The sequence below is a fragment of the Bufo bufo genome, chromosome 4 (assembly GCF_905171765.1).
Source record: "Bufo bufo chromosome 4, aBufBuf1.1, whole genome shotgun sequence".
NCBI classification, from domain to species: Eukaryota; Metazoa; Chordata; class Amphibia; order Anura; family Bufonidae; genus Bufo; species Bufo bufo.
This window is the reverse complement of record NC_053392.1, coordinates 245,745,070-245,769,429: the sequence shown is the minus strand read 5'-3', so window position 1 is coordinate 245,769,429 and position 24,360 is coordinate 245,745,070. Positions and strand designations below refer to the sequence as shown.

Sequence of the window (24,360 nt, the reverse complement as noted above, 5' to 3'; positions counted from 1 at the left end):
TCAGCAGTTCCTGCAAGACAAAGGCATTGATGCTATGGACTGGCCCGCCCGTTGCCCAGACCTGAATCCAATTGAGCACATCTGGGACATCATGTCTCGCTCTATCCACCAATGTCACATTGCACCGCAGACTGTCCAGGAGTTGGCAGATGCTTTAGTCCAGGTCTGGGAGGAGATCCCTCAGGAGACCATCTGCCACCTCATCAGGAGCATGCACAGGCGTTGTAGGGAGGTCATACAGGCAAGTGGATTATTTTGACTTGTTTTAAGGACATTACTTATTTTGACTTGTTTTAAGGACATTACATCAAAGTTGGATCAGCCTGTAGTGTGTTTTTCCACTTTAATTTTGAGTGTGACTCCAAATCCAGACCTCCATGGGTTGAAAGATTTCCATTTTTAATTTTTTTGTGATTTTGTTGTCAGCACATTCAACTATGTAAAGAACAAAGTATTTCAGAAGAATATTTAATTAATTCAGATCTAGGATGTGCTATTTTTGTGTTCCCTTTATTTTTTTGAGCAGTGTATTAAAAAAAGGAGCTGCGTTTCTGCTCCACAAAAAAAAATGGACTGCCAATTTTCTTCTTAAGCTGATACTTTATACCTGGAGGTTTGATTTCATTGATTCCACAAGTCACATGCCCACCCTTGGCCACTCACATTAAAAATTAAAAATTAGGTTTCATTCACAGAATGAAACATAGTTTTTTTATCTGATTGGGCAAGGTAGGGCATGTGACTTCTGGAACCAATGAAATCAAACCTCCAGGTATAAAAGGATCAGCCACAAAAGAAAATGGTACTTCTTTTTGGATGGGAAGCAGGGATGCCGCTCCTTTTTTTTTTTATTAACCATGGGTGTTCTGGAGCTCTGTGACAAACGTACAAAGCTTACAGATTGGCCTTTGTCTTGTCCCCTAATTATCACCTTCTCAGGACTTCTTGGAGACACTGTAAGCGGTCCTTAATAGTTAATACACCGCTCAATTAGTGTACAGTATGTCTTTAGATCTGTGACTGTACAAGTGGATTGGATTTTGATAACACCAGGTGTTATCTCGGGATCGCGGACTCACTGAAAGTAAAGTGTCCATCTTTTATTGTAATGTTGGCACTATCACAATGGACAAAACAGATTAAATAAGAAAGCACTGTGCCTACTCTTTTGCATATATTTAAAAATAGGATCGAAGGCCGGCTCTGTATATAAAATATTAATCTATTTATTTTTTTAAATAATATACTGTGCATAAAATCACTAAAATCCCTGTATCCTTATTTAAAAAAACATAGAAAAAGATAACAAAAAAATAGAAAAATACAATTGCACATTTTATAACTACCATATAATAGTACAGTAAGGGTTATATATTCATTCATTTAATTTGGCAGGTAGCCTTTTTTGTAGTGGACAATTCTGTGCAGTTATCAATATAATATAATGCGCATATCTACAGTATATATATGTAGGAATGTCTCAAGTTCGGCCATTCATATAATTTTATAGATAGCCGTTTTTGTGGTGAACAATCGCGTATCTTGTATAGTGGTTATCTGCTCGCTACAGTACTATATTATGGTAGTAATAACATGGATTTTTGTGTTTTTATGCACTGTATATTATTTTATATATACAATATTTATATTGCATATATTTACATATATACAAAAGGGTAGACAAGGTACTTTCTTGTTTAATGTGGTTTGTCCCTAGTAATAGTGCCAACATACTGTACAATAAAAGATGGATACTTTACTCAACTCAAAAACATCTCCCGCATCCGTGCTTTCCTTAACTTTGAATCTGTGAAAATTCTTGTACATGCCCTCATTATCTCCCGCCTAGACTACTGCAACTTTCTCCTCTGTGGCCTTCCATCTAGCACTCTCGCACCCTTCCAATCTATCCTCAACTCTGCTGCCCGACTAATCCACCTCTCACCCTATTACTCCTCTGCCTCTCCCCTCTGCCAATCCCTTCACTGGCTCCCCATTGCCCAGCGAATTCACTTCAAAGTACTAACAAATACATACAAGGCCGTCCATAACCTGTCCCCTCCCTACATCTCTGAGCTACTTTCCCGATACATCCCCACACGCACTCGCCGATCCTTACAAGACCTCCTTCTCTCCTCTCCTCTTATCGCCTCTTCCCACAATCGACTCCAAGATTTCTCCCGTGCATCCCCCATACTCTGGAACTCGTTACCCCAACATATCAGACTCTCACCTACATTGGAATCCTTCAAAAGAAACCTGAAAACCCACCTCTTCAGACAAGCCTACAACCAGTGACCCTGCTGCCTCTATACCGCCATGATCAACTTAACTCGCACCTACTGTGTCCTTCTCCCATATCATGTAGATTGTAAGCCCTCACGGGCAGGGCCCTCTCTCCTTCTGTACCAGTTTGTAACTTGTCTTGTTTATGATTAGTGCAATTGTCTGTATTATGTATGTGCACCGCTTATCATATGTACAGCGCTATGGAATGAATGGCGCTTTAATAATAATAAATAATAATAATAATACAGGGATTGATGATATAAACCGGGGCATACAGATATATGGCTGTGATTACATATGTCAAATAACTATATATATATATTTGAAGGGAACTCAAATGTGTAGCAAAAATATATTAGTATCTACACCAACCCTCCGTAGATCTTATACTGAATAAGGATTATTGAATACAACTTTTTAAATCTTTCTTTTATTAATGGTCTTTTATTATATAACACATTTTTATGTCTGTGTTTATATATTAATAAATGGTACACATTTTTTTATAATCTCATCTATATGCCAGCAGCAGGGTGCGGGAGAAGGGTTAGCCATGTTGTTCCATGCGCTATCTGGTGTTCACAAACCTAAATTGCACCCTGAATTTTCTCACTCTAGTTACGCGCTTCGGGTTTGTTAATGAAATTGGATATCGCTAGGCGCTCACGCGAGTCTGAAGGTAGCATTAGCGATGCTATATCTGTAAGCTGCAGTATGCTGGCACTGGGAACTATACAGTCGTGGCCAAAAGTTTTGAGAATGACACAAATATTAGTTTTCACAAAGTTTGCTGCTAAACTGCTTTTAGATCTTTGTTTCAGTTGTTTCTGTGATGTAGTGAAATATAATTACAAGCACTTCATACGTTTCAAAGGCTTTTATCGACAATTACATGACATTTATGCAAAGAGTCAGTATTTGCAGTGTTGGCCCTTCTTTTTCAGGACCTCTGCAATTCGACTGGGCATGCTCTCAATCAACTTCTGGGCCAATTCCTGACTGATAGCAACCCATTCTTTCATAATCACTTCTTGGAGTTTGTCAGAATTAGTGGGTTTTTGTTTGTCCACCCGCCTCTTGAAGATTGACCACAAGTTCTCAATGGGATTAAGATCTGGGGAGTTTCCAGGCCATGGACCCAAAATGTCAACATTTTGGTCCCCGAGCCACTTAGTTATCACTTTTGCCTTATGGCACGGTGCTCCATCGTGCTGGAAAATGCATTGTTCTTCACCAAACTGTTGTTGGATTGTTGGAAGAAGTTGCTGTTGGAGGGTGTTTTGGTACCATTCTTTATTCATGGCTGTGTTTTTGGGCAAAATTGTGAGTGAGCCCACTCCCTTGGATGAGAAGCAACCCCACACATGAATGGTCTCAGGATGCTTTACTGTTGGCATGACACAGGACTGATGGTAGTGCTCACCTTTTCTTCTCCGGACAAGCCTTTTTCCAGATGCCCCAAACAATCGGAAAGAGGCTTCATCGGAGAATATGACTTTGCCCCAGTCCTCAGCAGTCCATTCACCATACTTTCTGCAGAAGATCAATCTGTCCCTGATTTTTTTTTTGGAGAGAAGTGGCTTCTTTGCTGCCCTTCTTGACACCAGGCCATCTTCCAAAAGTCTTCGCCTCACTGTGCGTGCAGATGCGCTCACACCTGCCTGCTGCCATTCCTGAGCAAGCTCTGCACTGGTGGCACTCCGATCCCGCAGCTGAATCCTCTTTAGGAGACGATCCTGGCGCTTGCTGGACTTTCTTGGACGCCCTGAAGCCTTCTTAACAAGAATTGAACCTCTTTCCTTGAAGTTCTTGATGATCCTATAAATTGTTGATTGAGATGCAATCTTAGTAGCCACAATATCCTTGCCTGTGAAGCCATTTTTATGCAACGCAATGATGGCTGCACGCGTTTCTTTGCAGGTCACCATGGTTAACAATGGAAGAACAATGATTTCAAGCATCACCCTCCTTTTAACATGTCAAGTCTGCCATTTAAACCCAATCAGCCTGACATAATGATCTCCAGCCTTGTGCTCGTCAACATTCTAGCCTGAGTTAACAAGACGATTACTGAAATGATCTCAGCAGGTCCTTTAATGACAGCAATGAAATGCAGTGGAAAGTTTTTTTTGGAATTAAGTTAATTTTCATGGCAAAGAAGGACTATGCAATTCATCTGATCACTCTTCATAACATTCTGGAGTATATGCAAATTGCTATTATAAAAACTTAAGCAGCAACTTTTCCAATTTCCAATATTTATGTAATTCTCAAAACTTTTGGCCACGACTGTACAGTGGATGGAGCATTCCATCCACTGAATAGTTTCTGGCAGCTGCCAAAAGAGTTGATTGGTGGGGATGCTGGGTGTCGGATCCCCACTGAGCTGAATATTTATGACCTATCCTGGAGATACTGTAGGTCATCAATATATAAGTCCTGGAAAGCCACTATAATCTACTTACAATTGTTATGATGAAATTGTCATAAAAAGACAAGCAAAAACCATTGATAATACAAAATATCCCCCAATATTTCCCAGTGGCCCAGTAACATTATGTCTTATTGTCCATCTGTCTTAGGTTACATTCACACGGCAGATTTAGCCTCCCAAAAATACTATGCATACTCAGTGGTGGTTTCCGATGTGGTTTCACTATGGATGCCACAGACCTGCCCGCGGTTTAGCCCCATTGAATTAAACTAAATCGCAAACAGACACGTGCCCTGGCTTTCAGCAGCATTCATCCGGACACTGCATCAAGATGGGACATATCCCTTGTTCTCATGGTTGCGCCTTTAAACCAAAGACACCAGAATTTTGGCATGAAGTCTGTGTCAAAATTCCAGCGGGATAAAATGCTGTGTGAATTGGTCCCTAGACTTTAAATCAGTGCACTGTTATTAGGGCTAGGAGTTAAGCTAAAATCCAGAAAGTAAAAAAGTGTTTGATTATTACAACGTTAGCACAAAACACCCCAGTGCCATAGCATGGTTATTTTCCCATTACAAAGAGGGCAACAAAAAAAATCCCTATTGTTCTGTGGCCTGAATAAGTCTTAATTTAATACTGCATTTAAAAATAAATAGAAACGTGCATGTACGTACAGTGCCATATTAAAATCTTGATTCAAGAGAACACAGTCCTTATAATATATGGAACATGAACATTGTGTTCATGTATTCTTAGTCACTTAATCTAGATGGCTGCAGTCCAACCAGACATTCATAAGTGCTCAATAATGGCTTATGTGCAGAGGGCTGAAGCTTAAGGATCACTAATTAAAATACACAAACATGTTTTGCCTAATTAGGGTCCTAAGGGGAATGAAGCTAATGAGCAACTGATTGTTTGGATTTACATCTGATTTCATCAATATGGTATAAACTGCTCACAAATCACAACTTCCGTAAACTTCCAAAAGTACACCAACAAACCACAAAGTTGTCAACAGTCCTAAATTTGCAGAGTGAGTGTCCCTGAAAATTCAGGCTATCCTGGTATACAAATTGGTATGGCATATGTAAGTACCCTGAAATGGGGGTCCCGTCTGGTTGGGGGCCATCCCTGGGGTGCGTATTTGTCCCTAATTTACTAACTGCAATTTACTTTGTATGATTCAGGATTTAATCTGTCAAGTATCTTTTCCATACTAAGGTGCATGCCTAAAGACTTCAGCTCACTGCACATGACATAAAATTTAGGATACACTGGGATTGGGATTGATACACTGTAGATTTGCTGTTGTGGATTTACATATGGCAAATTTGCAACATTTTTCAACAGTTACGGTAATCCAGTAAAATGTATGTGATTTTTACCAAATCTTATCTACAGGGCCGATTTTAAGTCTACAGCATTTCAATTTATGCTGCAGATTTCCACTGTGCATTTCACCCAATTTTTCTGCTGCAAATTTTGTCCCATATGGATGTATCTGTAGTCCAGCATATATACTTGCTGCTAGCACACATGCCTAAGAAGATCATCTAATGTCCATTTGAAATGGATTTTAGAGGCGCTCACAATAAACTGCACATGCCTGACCAATTAGACTACAACAGTAGTGCTGCAGCTATCGATTTATTTTAGTAATCAAGTAATCTATCGATTAATCCAACGATTATTCGAGTACTCTAATAAGAAAAAAACTAATAAAAAAAAAATGTTTTCCTTTATAAAATGTCATCAGACCCCTGTGCCATCATCAGACCCATGTGCTATTAGCTCCCCCCAGTGCCATCAGTCCTTTGTGCCATCCGCTCTCCCCATGCCATCAGCTCAACCTCCCCACCCGGTTGCCATCAGCTCCACTGTGCCATCAGCTCCCCCCAAGTGCCATCATAACAAAGAGGGCAACAAAAAAAATCCCTATTATTCTGTGGCCTAAATAAGTCTTAATTTATTACTATAATTTATCCATGCCATCAGTCCTCTGTGCCATCAGCTCCCCCAGTGCCATTACCTTCTTTACCGCGAGCTGCACTGTCGTCCTGACGATGTGTCAGGAGGACAGTGCAGTGCGCGGGCCGGCGGGTGACCACGGAGCGGTGAGTAGTAGCAAGCTCTTCACTCCATGGTCACATGACACAAACGAATCCTCGATGAATAAAATTTGCATTGAGGATTTTTTTGTGTCGAATTACTTGATTCAATCGAGTAATCGTTTCAGCCCTATATAACAGTCTCTCAATGTACTAAGCCCCCATTCATAACTGTGTTTACCCATCTACTATGAATATAATACAGTATTGCCGATGGGAAGAGCCTTCACCTCAAGGCCTCATATACAGTACTTATCAAAAGAACCACAGTACTGCTCCCAACCACCTTTTCAATAACTTTTATTAAAGATTTGATACTACTTTTTGGTGCAGAAAAGTTGCACATTTTGACGCAAGTCTGATTTTGTTCAAACTGTGTGACTTTTCCCCATTTTATGCTCTAGAGATGAGTAAAGTTTTGATAAATTCGATTCTGCAACTTTGCCAAAGTTAGCCAAGAAATTAGATTTTTTTTTATTAATTTGTCATGACTTGCTATAAATCAGGTATATCCAGACCACTCTGCCTTAGTGTACAGTCACACAGAGCGGACATGCTGCGGGCAGGTTGCGGCCATGCTGCGGTGCAGAACCACGCAGCCAATTAGCCCGTAGCTGCCTTCCATTTAATAATGAAGACCGCACTGTATATTCCTTTGTCATTGTTAATGGCCGCACTGCACCTTTAACCCCTTAAGGACGCATGACGTACCGGTACGGCATGTTTCCCGAGTCCTTAAGGACCCATGACGTACCGGTACGTCATGGGTTTAAAATGCGATTGCGGCGCCGCGGGGGTTAATCGGAATGGGATGCCCACTGAAATCATGTGACCCCCCGCATCGGCGATCGCAGAGAACCACAGGTCAATTCAGACCTGCGGTTTGCTGCGTTTCCGGTCCATTAGGTGACCTGATGAACTGGAAAAAGACTGCGATCGGTGGTGTAATTACACACCACCAATCACAGTACGAACATTTGGAGAGGCGGTGCTGGCCATGGTGCTGATGCCTGCTGTCCAGGGTGCTAATTCAGCACCTGCACCCTGCAGCACCATCCTCACCAATCGGCACCCATCACCCTCCTGCACCCATCACCCTCCAGGTAGGTTAGGGTCAGTGAGGGAGAGGCACCGTTAGGCAGTGATAGAAGGGAAAAGTTAGTTAGGGAAAAAAAAACACTTTATCTAAACTTTTTATTTTCTAGCTTTGAGACCCTAGACCCCCCGGCCCATCAAATAAGCCCACCGGAGCCCCCTGCCGATGGTGTCCCCCAGTGGATTTTGAGCCCAAGATTCTGGACTTTGTTGGCAATCCAGGAATCCAGATTCCCACAGTGGGGTTTACTGAAATGGACTTTTTTAGTTTTTTTTTCAGTGACCCATTTGTGAATCTGATGGTGGAGCAGACGAACCTGTACGCCCAACAGTTCGTTGCTCTGCACCCGGGCTCCTTTTTGGCTAGACCCGGTGGCTGGATGCCGGTCAGTGCAGCCAAGATGAGGAAATTTTGGGGCCTCGTGCTGCACATGGGTCTAATGCAAAAACCCAGTGTCAGGCAATACTGGAGTGGGGACGTCCTCTACCAGACCCCACTCTACAGTATGGTCATGACACGTCCCCGGCTTGAGGCCATCCAGAAATGTCTGCATTATCAGATAATGCAGCATGTCCCCCCCGAGGTGATCCGGCCCATGATCGTCTGTATAAGATACAGACGGTCATCGATCACTTCGAGGCCAAATTTGTACAGGCCTATGTACCTGGAAGGGAGGTCGCAGTTGATAAGTCTCTCGTTGCTTACATTCCCACTAAGCGGGCGAGGTATGGCGTGAAGCTGTACAAAATTTGTGAGAGTACCTCAGGGTACACTTACAAATTTAGTTTGTATGAGGGGCGAGATTCCCGTATTCAACCCCCAGAATGTCCCCCCACTCTGGGTGTTAGCGGGAAACTCGTGTGGGACCTTATGTACCCACTGCTAGATAAGGGTTACCACTTGTACGTGGATGACTTTTATACTAGCATTCCCTCGTTCAGGTCCCTTGCCGCCAGATCCACATTCGCTTGTTGGATCGTGCGGAAAAATCAGCGCGGCCTCCCTGCCCACCCCCTCCAGGTACCTATCCCCAGGGGTGAGACCCGTGCCCTTACCAGTGGAAACCTGTTGCTGGTCAGATATAATGACAAGAGGGATGTCCTTGTACTGTCCACAATTCACGGTAATGGCATCACCTCTGCCCCTGTGCGAGCTACCGAGGCAATGGTCCTCAAGCCCGATTGTATCGTCTACTACAATCGGTATATGGGAGAAGTTGATCTCTCTGATCAAGTCCTCAAGCCATATAATGCCATGCGCAAAACCCGGGCATGGTACACAAAAGTTGCGGTCTACTTGGTACATGTTGCCTTGTACAACTCTTTTGTACTATCCCGAAGCGCTGGCAGCACAGGGACATTCCTCCAATTCTATGAGGCAGTGATCAAAGACCTGATTTTTTTCAGACCGGGAAAGAGCAGGCCGGAGTACCTCGGGAATTGGAGGCGCCCGGATCGTCCCTGGCCAACATTTTCCAGGTGTGGTCCCCCATACTGGAAAGAAGGGACGAACCCAAAAAAGATGCAGAGTGTGTCACAAGAGGGGGATACGGAAGGACACCACCATCACCACACTTTCCCCGATCATCCAGGCCTCTGCGTTATCAATTGCTTCAGGGAGTATCACACTTCCATGGAGTACAACATTTTTATAATCCCCAACAGTCCCCTAGAGAACATAAAAAACTATGGCTCTCAGACTTTGGAGACACGGAAACAATTTTTTTTTCCCCAAAAAAATATTAGTTTTAGTGCAGGCATCCTCAAACTGCGGCCCTCCAGATGTTGTAAAACTATAACTCCCAGCATGCCCAGACAACCTACAGCCATCAGCAGGGCATGGTGGGAATTGTAGTTTTACAACATCTGGAGGGCCGCAGTTTAAGGATGCCTGCTTAGTGTCTCCAAAGTCTGAGAGCCATACATATTGGGCATCGCCGCGTCCGTAAAAATCTTCTCTATAAAAATAACATGTAAACCACCCCCCCGGATGAACAGCGTTAAACAAAAAACGTGTAAAAAAAGCTATTTTTTGTCAACTAACATCACAAAAAGTGTAATAGCGAGCGATCAAAATGTCATATGCACCCCAATTAGTGCCAATAAAACTGCCATCTCATCCCACAAAAAATGAGCCCCTACATTTGATAGTCGCCCAACAAAAAAAACAAAACTGTAGCTTCCAGGCTATGGAGATACTAAAATAATTTTTTTTGGTTCCTAAAAAGATAATATAGTGTAAAATCTAAATAAATTTGAAAATGTAGACATATTAGGTATCACCGCGTCCGTAAGAATCTGCCCTATAAAAATAACATTTGACCAAACCCCTCGGATGAATAGCGTTAAAAATATAAAATAAAAACGGTGCCAAAATACCCATTTTTTGGCAAAATTTCCATTTGAATCCTTTTTTTCCGGTAATAAAGCAAGGGTTAACAGCCAAACAAAACCAAATATTTATTGCTCTGATTCTTTAGTTTGCTGAAACACCCCATATTTGGTCGTAAATGGCTATATAGCCACACGGCAGGGCATAGAACGAAGGGAACGCCATATGGTTTCTGGACGGCAGATTTTGATGGACTGGTTTATTTACACCATGTCCCATTAGAAGCCCCCCCTGATGTAGCCTAGACTAGAAACTCCAAAAAAGTGACCCCATCTAAGAAACTACACCCCTCAAGGTATTCAAAAGTTACTTTATAAACTTTGTTAACCCTTTAGGTGTTCCACAAAACTAAATAGCGAATGTAGAAACAATTTTAGAATTAAAATTTTTTGTTACCTTGCCTCAAAAAAGTGTATTATAGAGCAACCAAAAATCATATTTACCCTAAAATAGTCCCAAAACAACAACCACCTTATATCGTAGTTTCCTAGATGGGATCACTATTATGGAGTTTCTACTCTAGGGGTGCATCAGGGGGCTTGAAAGGGTACATGGTGTAAATAAACCAGTCCAGCAAAATCTGCCTTCCAAAAACCATATGGCGTTCCCCTTCTTCTATGGCCTCCCGTTTGGCCAAACAGTAGTTTACGACCACATATGGGGTGTTTCTGCAAACTACAGAATCAGGGCAACCCATATTGAGTTTTGTTTGGCTGTTAACCCATTTTTTCCAGTAATAAAGTAAGGGTTAAAATGGAAAATTTTCCAAAAAATAGAAATTCCAAAATTGTTTCTCCATCTGCCATTAACTCTTGTGGAACACCTAAAGGGTTAACAAAGTTTGTAAACCCAGTTTTGAATACCTTGAGGGGTGTACTTTCTTAGATGGAGTCACTTTTTTGAAATTTCTATTCTAGGGGTGCAACGGGGGGCTTGAAATGGGACATGGTATAAACAAAACCAGTCCTGCAAAATCTGCCTTGCAAAAACCATATGGCGTTCCCCTCCTTCTATGTCCTCCCGTTTGGGCAACAGTAGTTTACAACCACATATGGGGTGTTTCTGAAAACTACAGAATCAGGGCAACCCATATTAAGTTTTGTTTGGCAGTTAACCCTTACTTTATTACTGGAAAAAATGGGTTAAAATGGAAAATTTTCCAAAAAATTGAAATTTCAAAATTGTTTCTCCATCTGCCATTAACTCTTGTGGAACACCTAAAGGGTTAACAAAGTTTGTAAACCCAGTTTTGAATACCTTGAGGGGTGTACTTTCTTAGATGGAGTCACTTTTTTGGAATTTCTATTCTAGGGGTGCAACGGGGGGATTGAAATGGAACATGGTATAAACAAAACCAGTCCTGCAAAATCTGCCTTCCAAAACCCATATGGCGTTCCCCTCCTTCTATGTCCTCCCGTTTGGCCAAACAGTAGTTTAGGACCACATATGGGGTGTTTTTGCAAACGACAGAATAGTGATGAGCGGCAGGTGTCATATTCGATTTCGACGAAATTCGCGAATATTCGATAGAATATTCGTTTCATAGTCGTCGAAATCGAATATTCGTTATTATTCTAGTTATTGCGATTATTATGCGATTTAAATAATCGCGTATTGCGATTTTAACTTAAGGCTACTTTCCTATTGGTTTGATATCTAGAATTAGCGAATATGACGAATGTATTTGTCATATTCCTCAAAACGAAGATAACGAAGTGTTCTACATCTTCGTTTTAGCTACCTATTCGCAGTGGCGTACCGCCCATAGAGGCAGACCACGCCACTGCTATGGGGCTCGCGGCACTGGGGGGCCCGTAGCGCAGAGAAAGACCCGCCCACACTATTTGGCCCCGCTCACTCATGACATGCAGCCGACTATGCGGCTGCTTTTCTTCAGCCCGGGGCCGGCGCTACCATAAGGCAGACCAAGCTGCCTCAGGGCGCGCCCTGGGCAGGGCGGAAGAATTAATGAATGTTTTTTTTTTCTTTCTTGCACTTACTTGAACCCGCCGTCCCGCCCTGCGTGTGCCGGCCGGCGGACGCGGTGCTCGTAGTCAGGGCAACACTCAGATCATCAGATCATTGTATTGGATACCACCCGCCCGCCCGGCCCCGCCCCCAACCTGCGTGTGTGGACAGTGCGGCTGTGCCTAAGGGCAGGCAGATTCTTCATTAGGCTCAGCACGCCGTTCAGCTGCCTCAAGTCACCTGCACTGGCTGCACAGGGGGCGTGACAGCTGCGTTTTATATACATACCAGGAACGCCACGCTCTTCTCTTTACAAGCCTGTAAGTTCCTCTATCATTTAACAATATTTCAGAGATTTGCTTTACAAGGTTTCAGGGCTATTTTTACTAAGCAATGCTTCCCGGGAAGTCATCAGCCATTTGGGCCTGTCAAAGTCTAATCTAAGAGCAAAAGACTTGATGGAATGAAGTAGAAATAAGGAAGATTCTGAAGCACCGGCTGTGTCCCTGGCTGGCCTGAAGTAAGTCAGACTCAGTCAGAACAAGTACCGTTCGTCCTGCAGTGTCACTGCCTGCACAGTGCACTCCCTGCAGCAGTGCCTGGCCGACTCTGACATATGACTATATATTATGAGGGCCCGTGTTAGTTTACAAATCTCTGGGGGGCAGGGTGATATCTGTGTTACTTTACAATGTGCCCCCCTTGCCTGTCACTGCAGGGAGCTCGGCCCATATGCTGCATGTAGTACGCCAGCCCATTACCCATGTGGAGAGTTCATGTATTAACTGTGCTCTTCAGCAGATGAAACCCTCTAGTCTAGTATTATATGACCAGATACCCGCAGACCAAGAAATCCTTATATGATGTCCCAACTCTGTAGGTCATGTATAAATTTATTTAATGGGGGTGTGGCATGGGAGGAGCCAGGTCAGGAAGTGGGAGGGGCCATGATGGGTAGTGGGCGGGGTTAAGGGGCCCAATTCAGATTTTTGCTATGGGGCCCAGTGATTTCTATGTACGCCCCTGCCTATTCGTCAACTTCGCTAATTCTAGCAATCAAATAGGAAAGTTGACTATAGAGACAGCTAAGTTTAATTCGCTATGCTATTATATTACTTAGCTTTTTTTTAAAAAAATTGAATAGTTAAATACTTGATTATTATAATGATTCTATTTATAAAAAAAAAAGCTAAGTAATATAATCGCATAGCGAATTAAACACAGCTGTCTCTATAGTCAACCTTCCTATTTGATTGCTAGAATTAGCGAAGTTGACGAATAGGTAGCTAAAACGAAGATGGAGAATACTTCGTTATCTTCGTTTTGAGGAATATGACGAATACATTCGTCATATTCGCTAATTCTACCAAGCCAACCATAGTAAACCAGGTCCAAGTTGAAATAGCAATTTGATTAATTCAAGTTATAATAATCGAATTTCGATTTCAACTTAGCACTGCTATATTCCATATTAGGCTAGAATTAACGAATATGGAATCTAGCAGTGCTAAGTTGAAATCGCAATTCGATTATTATAACTTGAATTAATCGAATTGCTATTTCAACTTGGACCTGGTTTACTATGGTTGGCTTGGTAGAATTAGCGAATATGACGAATGTATTCGTCATATTCCTCAAAACGAAGATAACGAAGTATTCTCCATCTTCGTTTTAGCTACCTATTCGTCAACTTCGCTAATTCTAGCAATCAAATAGGAAGGTTGACTATAGAGACAGCTGTGCTTAATTCGCTATGCGATTATATTACTTTTTTTTTTTTAATATAAATAGAATCATTATAATAATCAAGTATTTAACTATTCAATTTTTTTGAAAAAAAGCAAAGTAATATAATCGCATAGCGAATTAAACTTAGCTGTCTCTATAGTCAACTTTCCTATTTGATTGCTAGAATTAGCGAAGTTGACGAATATGGAGCTAAAACGAAGATAGAGAATACTTCGTTATCTTCGTTTTGAGGAATATGACAAATACATTCGTCATATTCGCTAATTCTACCAAGCCAACCATAGTAAGCCAGGTCCAAGTTGAAATAGCAATGCGATTAATTCAAGTTATAATAATCGAATTTCGATTTCAACTTAGCACTGCTGTATTCCATATTAGGCTAGAATTAACTAATATGGAATATAGCAGTGCTAAGTTGAAATCAAAATTCGATTATTATAACTTGAATTAATCGAATTGCGATTTCAACGTAATTCTCAAATCCGACAGTACATTCTAGTATGGAGACGTTCCCATGGTGATGGGGACGTTCCATGAGCACGGAAGTCGTCAGAAGCGGCAACAGGCACTGACTGGAGCAGCCAGGAAGCCAGGAATCCTAAGGACAGGTAAGAACTACTTTTGGGAAGTGGGAAAGAAAAAAATATAACAAAAAAAAAAAAGAATATTCGAAATATCGAATTTATAGCACTATATTCGAAATATTTGCGAATTATCGAAGTGCCGATATTCGCAAAAAAAATTAGATATTCTAATATTCGCACTCAACACTACTACAGAATCAGGGCAACCTATATTGAGTTTTGTTTGGCAGTTAACCCTTGCTTTTTTCCTGGAAAAAATTGATTATATTGGAAAATTTTCCCAAAAAATCAAAATTCTTACATTTTATGTCCATTTGCCATGAAGTCTTGTGGAAGACCTAAAGGGTTAACAAAGTTTGTAAAATCAGTTTTGAATACCTTGAGGGGTGTAGTTTCTAGAATGGGGTCATTTTTGGATTGTTTCTATTACGTAAGCCTCACAAAGTGACTTCAGACCTGAACTGGTCCATAAAAAGTGGGATTTGGAAAATTTCAGAAAAATTTCGAAATTTGCTTCTAAATTTCTAAGCTATGTACCATCCCCAAAAAATAAAATATCATTCCCAAAATGATACAAACATGAAGTAGACATATGTGGAATGTAAAGTCATCACAATTTTTGGGGTATTACTATGTATTACAGAAGTAGAGAAACTGAAACTATGAAATCAGAACGGCCTGGGTAAGTAAAAGCGTTTTAAAGTTATCAGCACTTAAAGTGACACTGGTCAGATTTGCAAAAAATGGCCAAGTCCTTAAGGTGAAATAGGGCTGAGTCCTTAAGGGGTTAAACAGGGGTTGTTGCTGGTATGGGGATTGGCTGGTTAGGTGGTCGCACAATATGCATACTATTGCTGTTCTGGCCTGAAATCTCCTGCAGGTTATTTGACAGTAAACACAGAATATTACTCAGCTCTAGTGTTGAGCGCGAATATTCGAATAGCGAATTTTTATCTCGAATATCGATTTTTCCCATCTGAACACATGATTCCTCCCTGCTTCTTGCTTGTGAGCCAATGAGTCATTGGCCCACAAGCAACTTAAGCAGGGAGGAATCATGACTTTAGATGGGAAAAATGACGAATATTCTAAAAAAAGAATATATAGCACTATATCGAATATATTTGTTTTTTTGAATATTCGTCTTTTTTTTTTCAATCTGTACAGTTGTTCCACTTCGGCATACTCCTCCCCGACAAGCGTCTCCGTCACCATGGGAACGCCTGGGGGTTAGAATATACCATTGGATCTGAGTTTTCATGATCTCAGTGAGATCGTGAAAACTCAGATCCGATGGTATAGTCTAACCCCCAGGTGTTCCCATAGTAAATATTCTATAAAATATCGCAAATTTGAATATAACCCCTGCCGCTCATCACTACTCAGCTCTAGCATACCCACTTCTTCCACCTTTTCCTCCTTTTCCACATCATCTAATATCGATGAGAATATGTCATCAGGAACATCCAGCATCGTCTCCTCTCTGCATCTCGCTTAGTTTTCTAGGACATGGAGACTTTAAAGGATGACTTGGAAAAAGTAAACCCAGCTAAATATGAGGATGGTCATCAGTAAGACCTGGACTCCCTAAGGGGTGCAGACTGGATGGTATTGGTTGGCACGCTGGCACTGGAATGATAAAGGCTTCCATCTTATTGGCATTATTACTTGAATTTATGGCTGATGTAGGAATAAGTAAATGTAGGAATAAATAAAACTGATGCAGCATAAGTCTTCCTGCAGTCTCCCTTTCCAATATTCTTCTATTAATTCTATTAATGCACTTCATTCCTCAGTTTTCTCTTAGAAAAAAACTAAAAGTGAGTGGGGAGTCCATGAGCTCATGCATAACTATGACTCTTTTCCAGGGTCGGGCTGCGGTGATTATGGAGCTGGTTTTCGAAAAAACACTTAAAGGGAACCTGTCACCTCTACTATGCTACCCTCACTGAGCGTTTCTAAATGTTCATTGTGTTACCCATAACATATAAATTACACTTTTAATTTCATTTGCAGAGAAATTTAATAAGTATTATGCATTTTTGTACTTCCCGCCTTTTATGCAAATAAACATAAAAGAGTCATATCTTACTTGTGTGACCTGAGAAGAGTCATATTTTCAAGCTCTGACTCATCTCAAGTTAATTTGCATATGTATCAAATCGGTTTTTTTACACAATAAAAGCACATAGAGCTATGGGGACTGGGTATTGCGGATGTGCTAGCAGCCAATGTCCTCAGCTCTATACCCAAAATCCAGGTGACAGGTTCCCTTTAATATTAGCTCATGACAGATCACCATTGGAGGCAGCATAAAGTTGATGACAATTTCCCATTTCCCCCCCAAATTTTAAACAAAGACAAAACCTCAGTGGGAGGCTGAAGAAATGCAGTGTACTGTATTTGTTCCTGACCTGTGCAAATGCAATGAAAAACAGCTGATCATGAGTGTATTTTAGGCGGGGTAGTGGGCGTTCTGGACCATTTTCTCTAACCCACTTCTGGTATGCCTGTAAAACAATAATTCAAGAAGTAACTATGAGAATTAGAAAACCCATGCTATAAAGTACACATAAAATAGAACATATATTTACAGAATAGGCTTATTCATTTGTACTGTGCCACCCAAATACCTTGTTCAGGGGTACCCTGGCATCTGTATATCACAGATTTTTGGATCAATGCCCTAGATCTTTGAGTAACTGACACTTTCAACTGCATCTGCATAATCAGGACTCAGGTAATTACTATGTCAGGACAACTGTCACCTTCCTATCTGACTTTTTGGACAGGGCTGATGTATCTATAGATACAGGTTTAGGCTACATTCACATCTATGTTTTTTCTGGATCCGTCATGGATCAGCAAAAGTGTTTCCGTCATGATAATACAACCGTCTGCACTGATCCGGTTGTATTATCTCTAAAATAGCAGTGACGGATCCGTCTCTAAAACCATTGTAAGTCAATGGGTGACAGATCCGATTTCTACTGTGTCAGAGCAAACTAATCCGTCTCCATTGACTTACATTGTGAGTCATGACGGATCCGCCTTGCTCCGCATCCTAGGACGCACTCAGAAATGCTTTTTGCTGCGCTTTTGTGTGCGTCATGGGAACACAATGAAACGGAACGGAATGCATTCTGGTGCACTCCATTCCCTTGGCAATGCATAGGGACAAAATTGAAGCATTTTCCCATGACGGATCTCAATAGCGGAAAGGGAAAGCGCAGATGTGAAAGTAGCCTTAGTCTACAGCGCAGTTAACATTACAACATAACATTACAACATAATATATGTCCAGCACTCCTTTACAGCTGCTCAATCTGTTTCTGGTCCCTGTTGCCCAGAGTGTTGATGTCCTATTGCTCTTGATGTGACCACTGCAGCCAATAACTGGCATCAGCAGTCAAATGTGCATGAACTGCACATGGCCATTAAGGTCAGTAGGTCATGTGTGCATGGACAGCATGTGACTTCAGTGGTCGGTGATTAGCTGCAGCAGTCAAATGAGGTGAAATGGGACATCATTACTTCAGGATGGCAGGGACCGGAAACAGTGGGGATCAGACAGACTGTGTTGGAATGGAAGGTCATTGAAAGGGTATGGCTTATTTTATTATTCTAGAATGTTTCCCCCTCATAGACTTGTTTTAAAATATCTTGGACAACCCCTATTATTGTGCATTTCTTTAAATTAAACTTTGGAAACCTATTGACTTTTGGGCCCTGTTTGTCGAGGCTTCAATGGATGAGCAGATGGACATTTGACTATAACCACTGAACCTCCCTATCTCATACAGTGAGGTCAATCAAGGAACAATTCGGTATTCATGGTACTTGCCGCTTTAATAATTTATGGTCCAGTCAAACATAACGAATTTTGATAATAAACCAGATGAATGGCTGACCCTGATCCAAGGGCTAATAATATAAAACATGACTGGTACAATAAAGCAGGGTCCAAACATTTTGAGGTCAGCAAAGACTAAGGGCTAGATTTATCATTAGCTCAAGTCAGAATAATGGAGTGGAAAAGTCGCAAATTTTTGCGCAATCGCTTAAACTGCGCAAAAATTTGCGACTTTTATTGGCTCTGCACTATGCTCGCCAGTTTTCTGAAAGTGGGCGTGCTTTCTTATGTAAATTAATCTCTAGACAGATTTACTATTGTGACTATTCAAAAAGTCGCAAAAAAATGCGCAATTTCACTCCAGTGCCATGCTTATCTTATGCGACTTTTTAATAGAACATGTAACGTTCGTAAAGACGTGCGACTTTTGTAAAGCTGCTTACTGACAGATAAACTGCTACCGTCAAACCACATTTATTACAGTCTTAAAGGGCCAATCATAAATCTGACTTAGCTAAAACTGGCTTTAGCCATATGTGAAAGTGGAGTGAGCTCTCAGGGTAGTGATAAATCTGGCCCTAAGTGTGTTCAGTTTTCCTGCTTCACTCAGGAAAGCAGAAAGACTTGAAAAGTTGGCTGTTATTTTTGTCAGGAGTGACAATAAGTGGGTCTGTCACTTCTTTATGCTGCACTTAGTGAGGACTATATACAAGAGTTGACGGGCTCCCTTTACAGCTTATTTAGACTATACATTTAGTCCTTGTATGCACTAAAAGATTCCATAGCCTTTCGGCAAGTGTTTAACCTGTTTGATGCCTGAAAGCAGTGTGTGTACATGTCAGCTAGTGGAGTGGCATGTTATCAGCCATAATGATGTTGCATTTGGGTTGAAATAGATTAACCTCTTGCAGACATGCCCATGTCATGTGCTGGGGTAGTGCATATGTGACAACGGAGTTTAACATGCAGGATAATTAATGTGTAAATAAGATTAAAGTTTGAACACATTATGGCATATCAACTTAAAGGTAGATATATTGAAAACCATATAACATACTCACATAATATGCTAATTTAAGGCCACCCATATCTGCAATATTTTCTCCCAAAGTTAGCCTTCCATTTACCTGAAAAACAGCAAGTCACTTTTTTATACAGAGGTATCAGTGCTTATTTATTTCACATACAGCTACTAACAGATAACTAGTATTCTGAATGATCCAGAATCGAATCCAATTCTCATCAGAGAGAAAAATCATAAGACCCAGAACAATGAAACCACAAACATGTTATATGAATAGGTGTTGTGAATTTCTAAGGCAGACGCTAATATTGGAATTTATATTCTGTCTATATTACCCTTTGCTATAATATTAATATACTAGAATTGATCTGCAGGCAAAAAAATTCATACGGTACAAAATGATGTAAAAGATGGTATCTGGCTGTGTGATGATATACCCTACACTGCATTATAAATAAGCCATGAATATACATGGAATATGCTCCCTGGGACAGCATTAATAACTGATTTTATTTAGCTTTTAATGGAAGAGATGCAGCTATGCTGGGAATATAATATTTGTCTTCATGGGTTAGATGTAATACTGATGCTTTATGCATCATCCTCTTATCTCCAGAGTCTTTGTATTCATTCCTTTGTTTGAAGAAGATCCTGATGAATAATTCTAAAATGTAACTAAATTTTTGCTAGTCTGCTGTACACTGCTACAGCAAATTTACTTTATATTTTAGCAAATAACCATAGCCCACTGTTTTGGATTTACTATAGATATCCTTTGCTTTAAAAAAAATCCCAATGTGATGCTCGTAGACGGCTATTGGTGCATGCTGTAGCACCTTGTGTCTCTGATTTGTGTAGTGGCGCACATAGATTTTCTCTCTTACAGACTGATAAGAAAAAAAATAATCAAAGATTATATTGAATTAATCATCCACCATTACATCTGCATACAGAGCGCCTACGAGTTTGTAATATAGACATGTTGAGACTTTGGGTCTGTAATTCAAAAAATCTGGCATCTGCAAAATCTTTTGGGCACTCTATAGCAAGGTATTTTAGTGGTTATTTCCCTTTTTTTATTAAATTATTTTATTTTATAGAAAAATACTTACAATTACAATAACAAATCATCATAATCCATATAAAAGCATTTCTCAGACAATAAAATGATCAATATGTAAAACAAAAAATTCCAGCAAAATATCATTATTATCAATAAGGCCTTTAAACCCCTTATAGCCCCTCCCACCTCCCCCCCCCCCCCCCCCCCCCCCAAAAAAAACACCCCCTCTGTCTCGGGAGCCAGCAAGCTAGCAATACGCCCTTAAATGTAAAGTCTGGCTAGATCAAGGGAGACACTCGAACCCAGCACTTCCACCATAGGAAGCATCTAGGACCAGTTTGCCCATGTCTTTCCCATTATAAACTCATCTATTTTCCCTCTGACACATACTTTTCATAATTATTTACCTTATTAGTTAGGTTTTTCCATTCCTTGATATCAGGATGTCTGTCAGACCCCCAATTTCTCGCAATAATGACTCTAGCAAGCAATAGCCCTTTCACCCAAGTCATTTTTACCTTTTTACCTATATTCAAGGGCAGAAAATATCCTAGAACAGCTGTCACAATTTCCAGTGGAATATTTAGGGCAGTTCTCATGCTGATTTCATTGAAAATCTTATCCCAATATATCTGAATAATGGGACACCTCCAAATCAAGTGAATGAAATCTTCTTGTTCTCTTTTACATTTCCGACATCTGGAATCCTGTTTTTTATATATCTTGGAAAGTAATAGCGGAGTGTAATATAATCTGTGAACTATATTAAACTGAATAAGCCTAAAATTACTAGATAATGATGCCCTTTTTATATTTTTATATATAGTCCTCCAATCCTATGTATTTTTAATGCCAATCTCCTGTGCCCATTTATTCTCACTCTTATACTTAATCATCTGCCCTAATCCCTTCTTAGTTCTTTTATAAATTTGTGCAATAGACACCTTAGTTGCCTTAAAATAATAACAAAAGTCGGTGAATTCATCATCTTTAATAATAAAATAATGCTTGTTCTTAGTACAAGCAAAAGCAGATTTTAATTGGTGATATCTAAATTTGATAAGTGAATCTAATTCTATGTCAGGGCACAATTCCTCTAAGGATCTAATATTCCGGGATGTGACTAAATGTGTTACTCGTGTAATACTGCAATTTTCTAGAAACTTAAAATCCTCTAATAACATAAATTCCCTAAGACTATTATTACGCCATAAAGGGGTGAACTGTAAAGTGAGTAAAGTTCCAAGAATCATTTTAATTTTGTTCCAGACCAGATGTATCATTCTACTTATGGGGCATTGTTTCCCTCGAATTCCCATGTATCAGTTTCTAATATACTAAATATATCTCGTTGGGGGCCTGAAAATCCCCCAGTAAAGTATTGAATAAGACTATGCACCCCACCCAAAATCCATTGGATCTGAGAAGCCATATAATAACTTTCAAAATAGGGGACTGAGAGACCCCCCTCTTCTTCTGCAAGCCAAAGGTATTTCTGTTTGATCCTAACTCTCTTCCTTCCCCAAATTAGATTATTAATTAATCTTTCCAGAAGGTTAAAAAAGGAGTCCTCGATCCATATTGGGCATGCCGTTAATATATATAAAATTTGTGGGAGTAGGATCATTTTGACCAAGGTAATTCTATCTGCTTGGCTGAGCGTAAGCTTGTACCAGACTCTAATTTTATCTTTTACTCTGTCAATCAATGGTAAAACATTCAATTTGTTAAAATCCTGAAGCGTGGAGCCTATCTTCATCCCAAAAATATTTGAGTGATTCTGTTGGTTTTAATATCCTGATATCTTTAACGTTATTGGGTACTTCACTATTTAAGGGTAATAATACCGATTTTGCCCAGTTTACTTCAAAGCCTGAAATAAACCCAAACTTATTAAGTATCGTCATTAGATATGGTAAACTTCGCCAACCCCTTTTTAGAAAAATAAGCACATCATCAGCGTACATACTTATTTTATCATGGACATCCTTTCCCCAAATCCCCTTATCTTATCATCAGATCTTATTTTACACACCAGGGGTTCGATAAAAATCGCAAACAAGAGGGGAGAGAGGGGGCAGCCCTGTCTGGTACTCCTGTGTAGTTCAAAGGCGTCTGACCATGAGCCATTAATACTTATTCTTGCCGACAGATGACTATATAAAAGCCGAAACCATTTAATCAAATTATGTCCCATATTCATCTTTTGCATTATATTCCATAGGTAGTTCCACTCCACCCTGTCAAATGCTTTTGCAGCATCTAATGACAGGATGGAGCGCCCCCCTCTCCCTACCTGAATGTTCATAAGGGCTCTTCAAATATTGGTTTGAGCTTGCCGTTTTGGGATGAACCCAGTTTGATCAGGGTGGATTCATTTTCCTATAACCTTCTTGAGTCTATTAGCAAGGACTTATATAGTTCGTATTTAACAATGATATCGGCCGATATGCCCCAATTTCCTGCTCATCCTTCCCCTTTTTTAAGATAAGTGTGATGACTGCTTCAGATAGAGATAAAGGTAATCTACCTACTAAGAAAGATTCATTTAACACTTGAAGTAAGAAAGGAAACACAATCTCCCCTTTATTGAAGTCTCAATACGAGACAAAATATGATAAAATACAGGTAAAAGACAATACTGTGGTGGGTATGAAACACACAGGAAGAAATACGGCACCACTAGTATAAAGGCATATACATATAAATATCCAGGCTAATGAAATCATGTAAATAACAAAATATATAAATGACGTAAACCGGATATTTAAAAAATAGGGCCAAGCCCCAGCTAACAAGACAGGATGGAGATCCAAAACAGTACCGAGGATATAAAGTGCAAAGTGCAAACATACACAGTACATGGATCACAAATACTGAGCTAACCACAGTGGAGCCATGGCATGAGTACCTGAGTGGTGAGCCGGATACCCCAACGCACGTTTCGCGTAAAGCTTCTTCAAGGGGAGAAGGTGTGTGTGTAGGGGGAGCTAATAGGGAAGCTTATATAGCCATATAATTGAATAAAACAATGAACAGATGGAAAAAGATGTGTGGCCACACATATGGAAGGGACACGAGTGCGCTCCAGCGTGGAACGCATCGCGTCACTTCCGGTCATCGGATGGAACGCACAAGCGTCATGGAACGCAAGGCGTCACTTCCGGTACATCGGGATAGGGAGGAGAGGCATCGCAAGCTGGAAACATGGAGACATATACAAAATATTATTTTGTATATGTCTTCATGTTTCCAGCTTGTGTAAAACCTAAATAGACATATTAGGTATCGCTGGGTCCGTAAGAATCTGCTTTATAAAAATTCATAACATGACCTAACCCCTCAGATGAACACGGTCAAAAAAATAAAATAAAAACGGTGCCAAAACAGCTATTTTTTTGGAAGATTTTCCATTTTAAACCGTTTTTTTCCAGTAACAAAGCAAGGGTTAACAGCCAAACAAAGCTTAATATTTATTACCCTGATTCTGCAGTTTACAGAAACACCCCACATGTGGTCGTAAACTGCTGTATGACCAAACGGCAGGGCGCAGAAGGAAAGGAACGCCGTATGGTTTCTGGAAGGCAGATTTTGATGGCCTATTTTTTTGGCACCATGTCCCATTTGAAGAACCCCTGATGCACCCCTAGAGTAGAAACTCCATAAAAGTGACCCCATCTAATAAACTACACTACACTAGAATTTCTATTTTTGGTAACCTTGCCTCACAAAAATTTTATATAGAGCAACCAAATATCATATGTACCCTAAAAATAGTCCCAGCAAAACTGCCACGTT

At 40.4% G+C, this 24,360-nt stretch overlaps 1 protein-coding gene across 1 annotated transcript in view; it reads right to left on the bottom strand.

Annotated features, from left to right (window-relative positions):
* ECEL1 (endothelin converting enzyme like 1) overlaps nucleotides 1-24,360 on the bottom strand; it is a 158,244-nt gene that overhangs the window by 23,901 nt on the left and 109,983 nt on the right. Inside the window, exons 15-16 of the mRNA XM_040428434.1 lie at nucleotides 19,537-19,602; nucleotides 17,037-17,132 (exon numbers count right to left, since the gene is read on the bottom strand). Of these exons, the coding sequence (XP_040284368.1) occupies nucleotides 17,037-17,132; nucleotides 19,537-19,602 (162 nt within the window). The remainder of the gene's footprint in view (nucleotides 1-17,036; nucleotides 17,133-19,536; nucleotides 19,603-24,360) is intronic.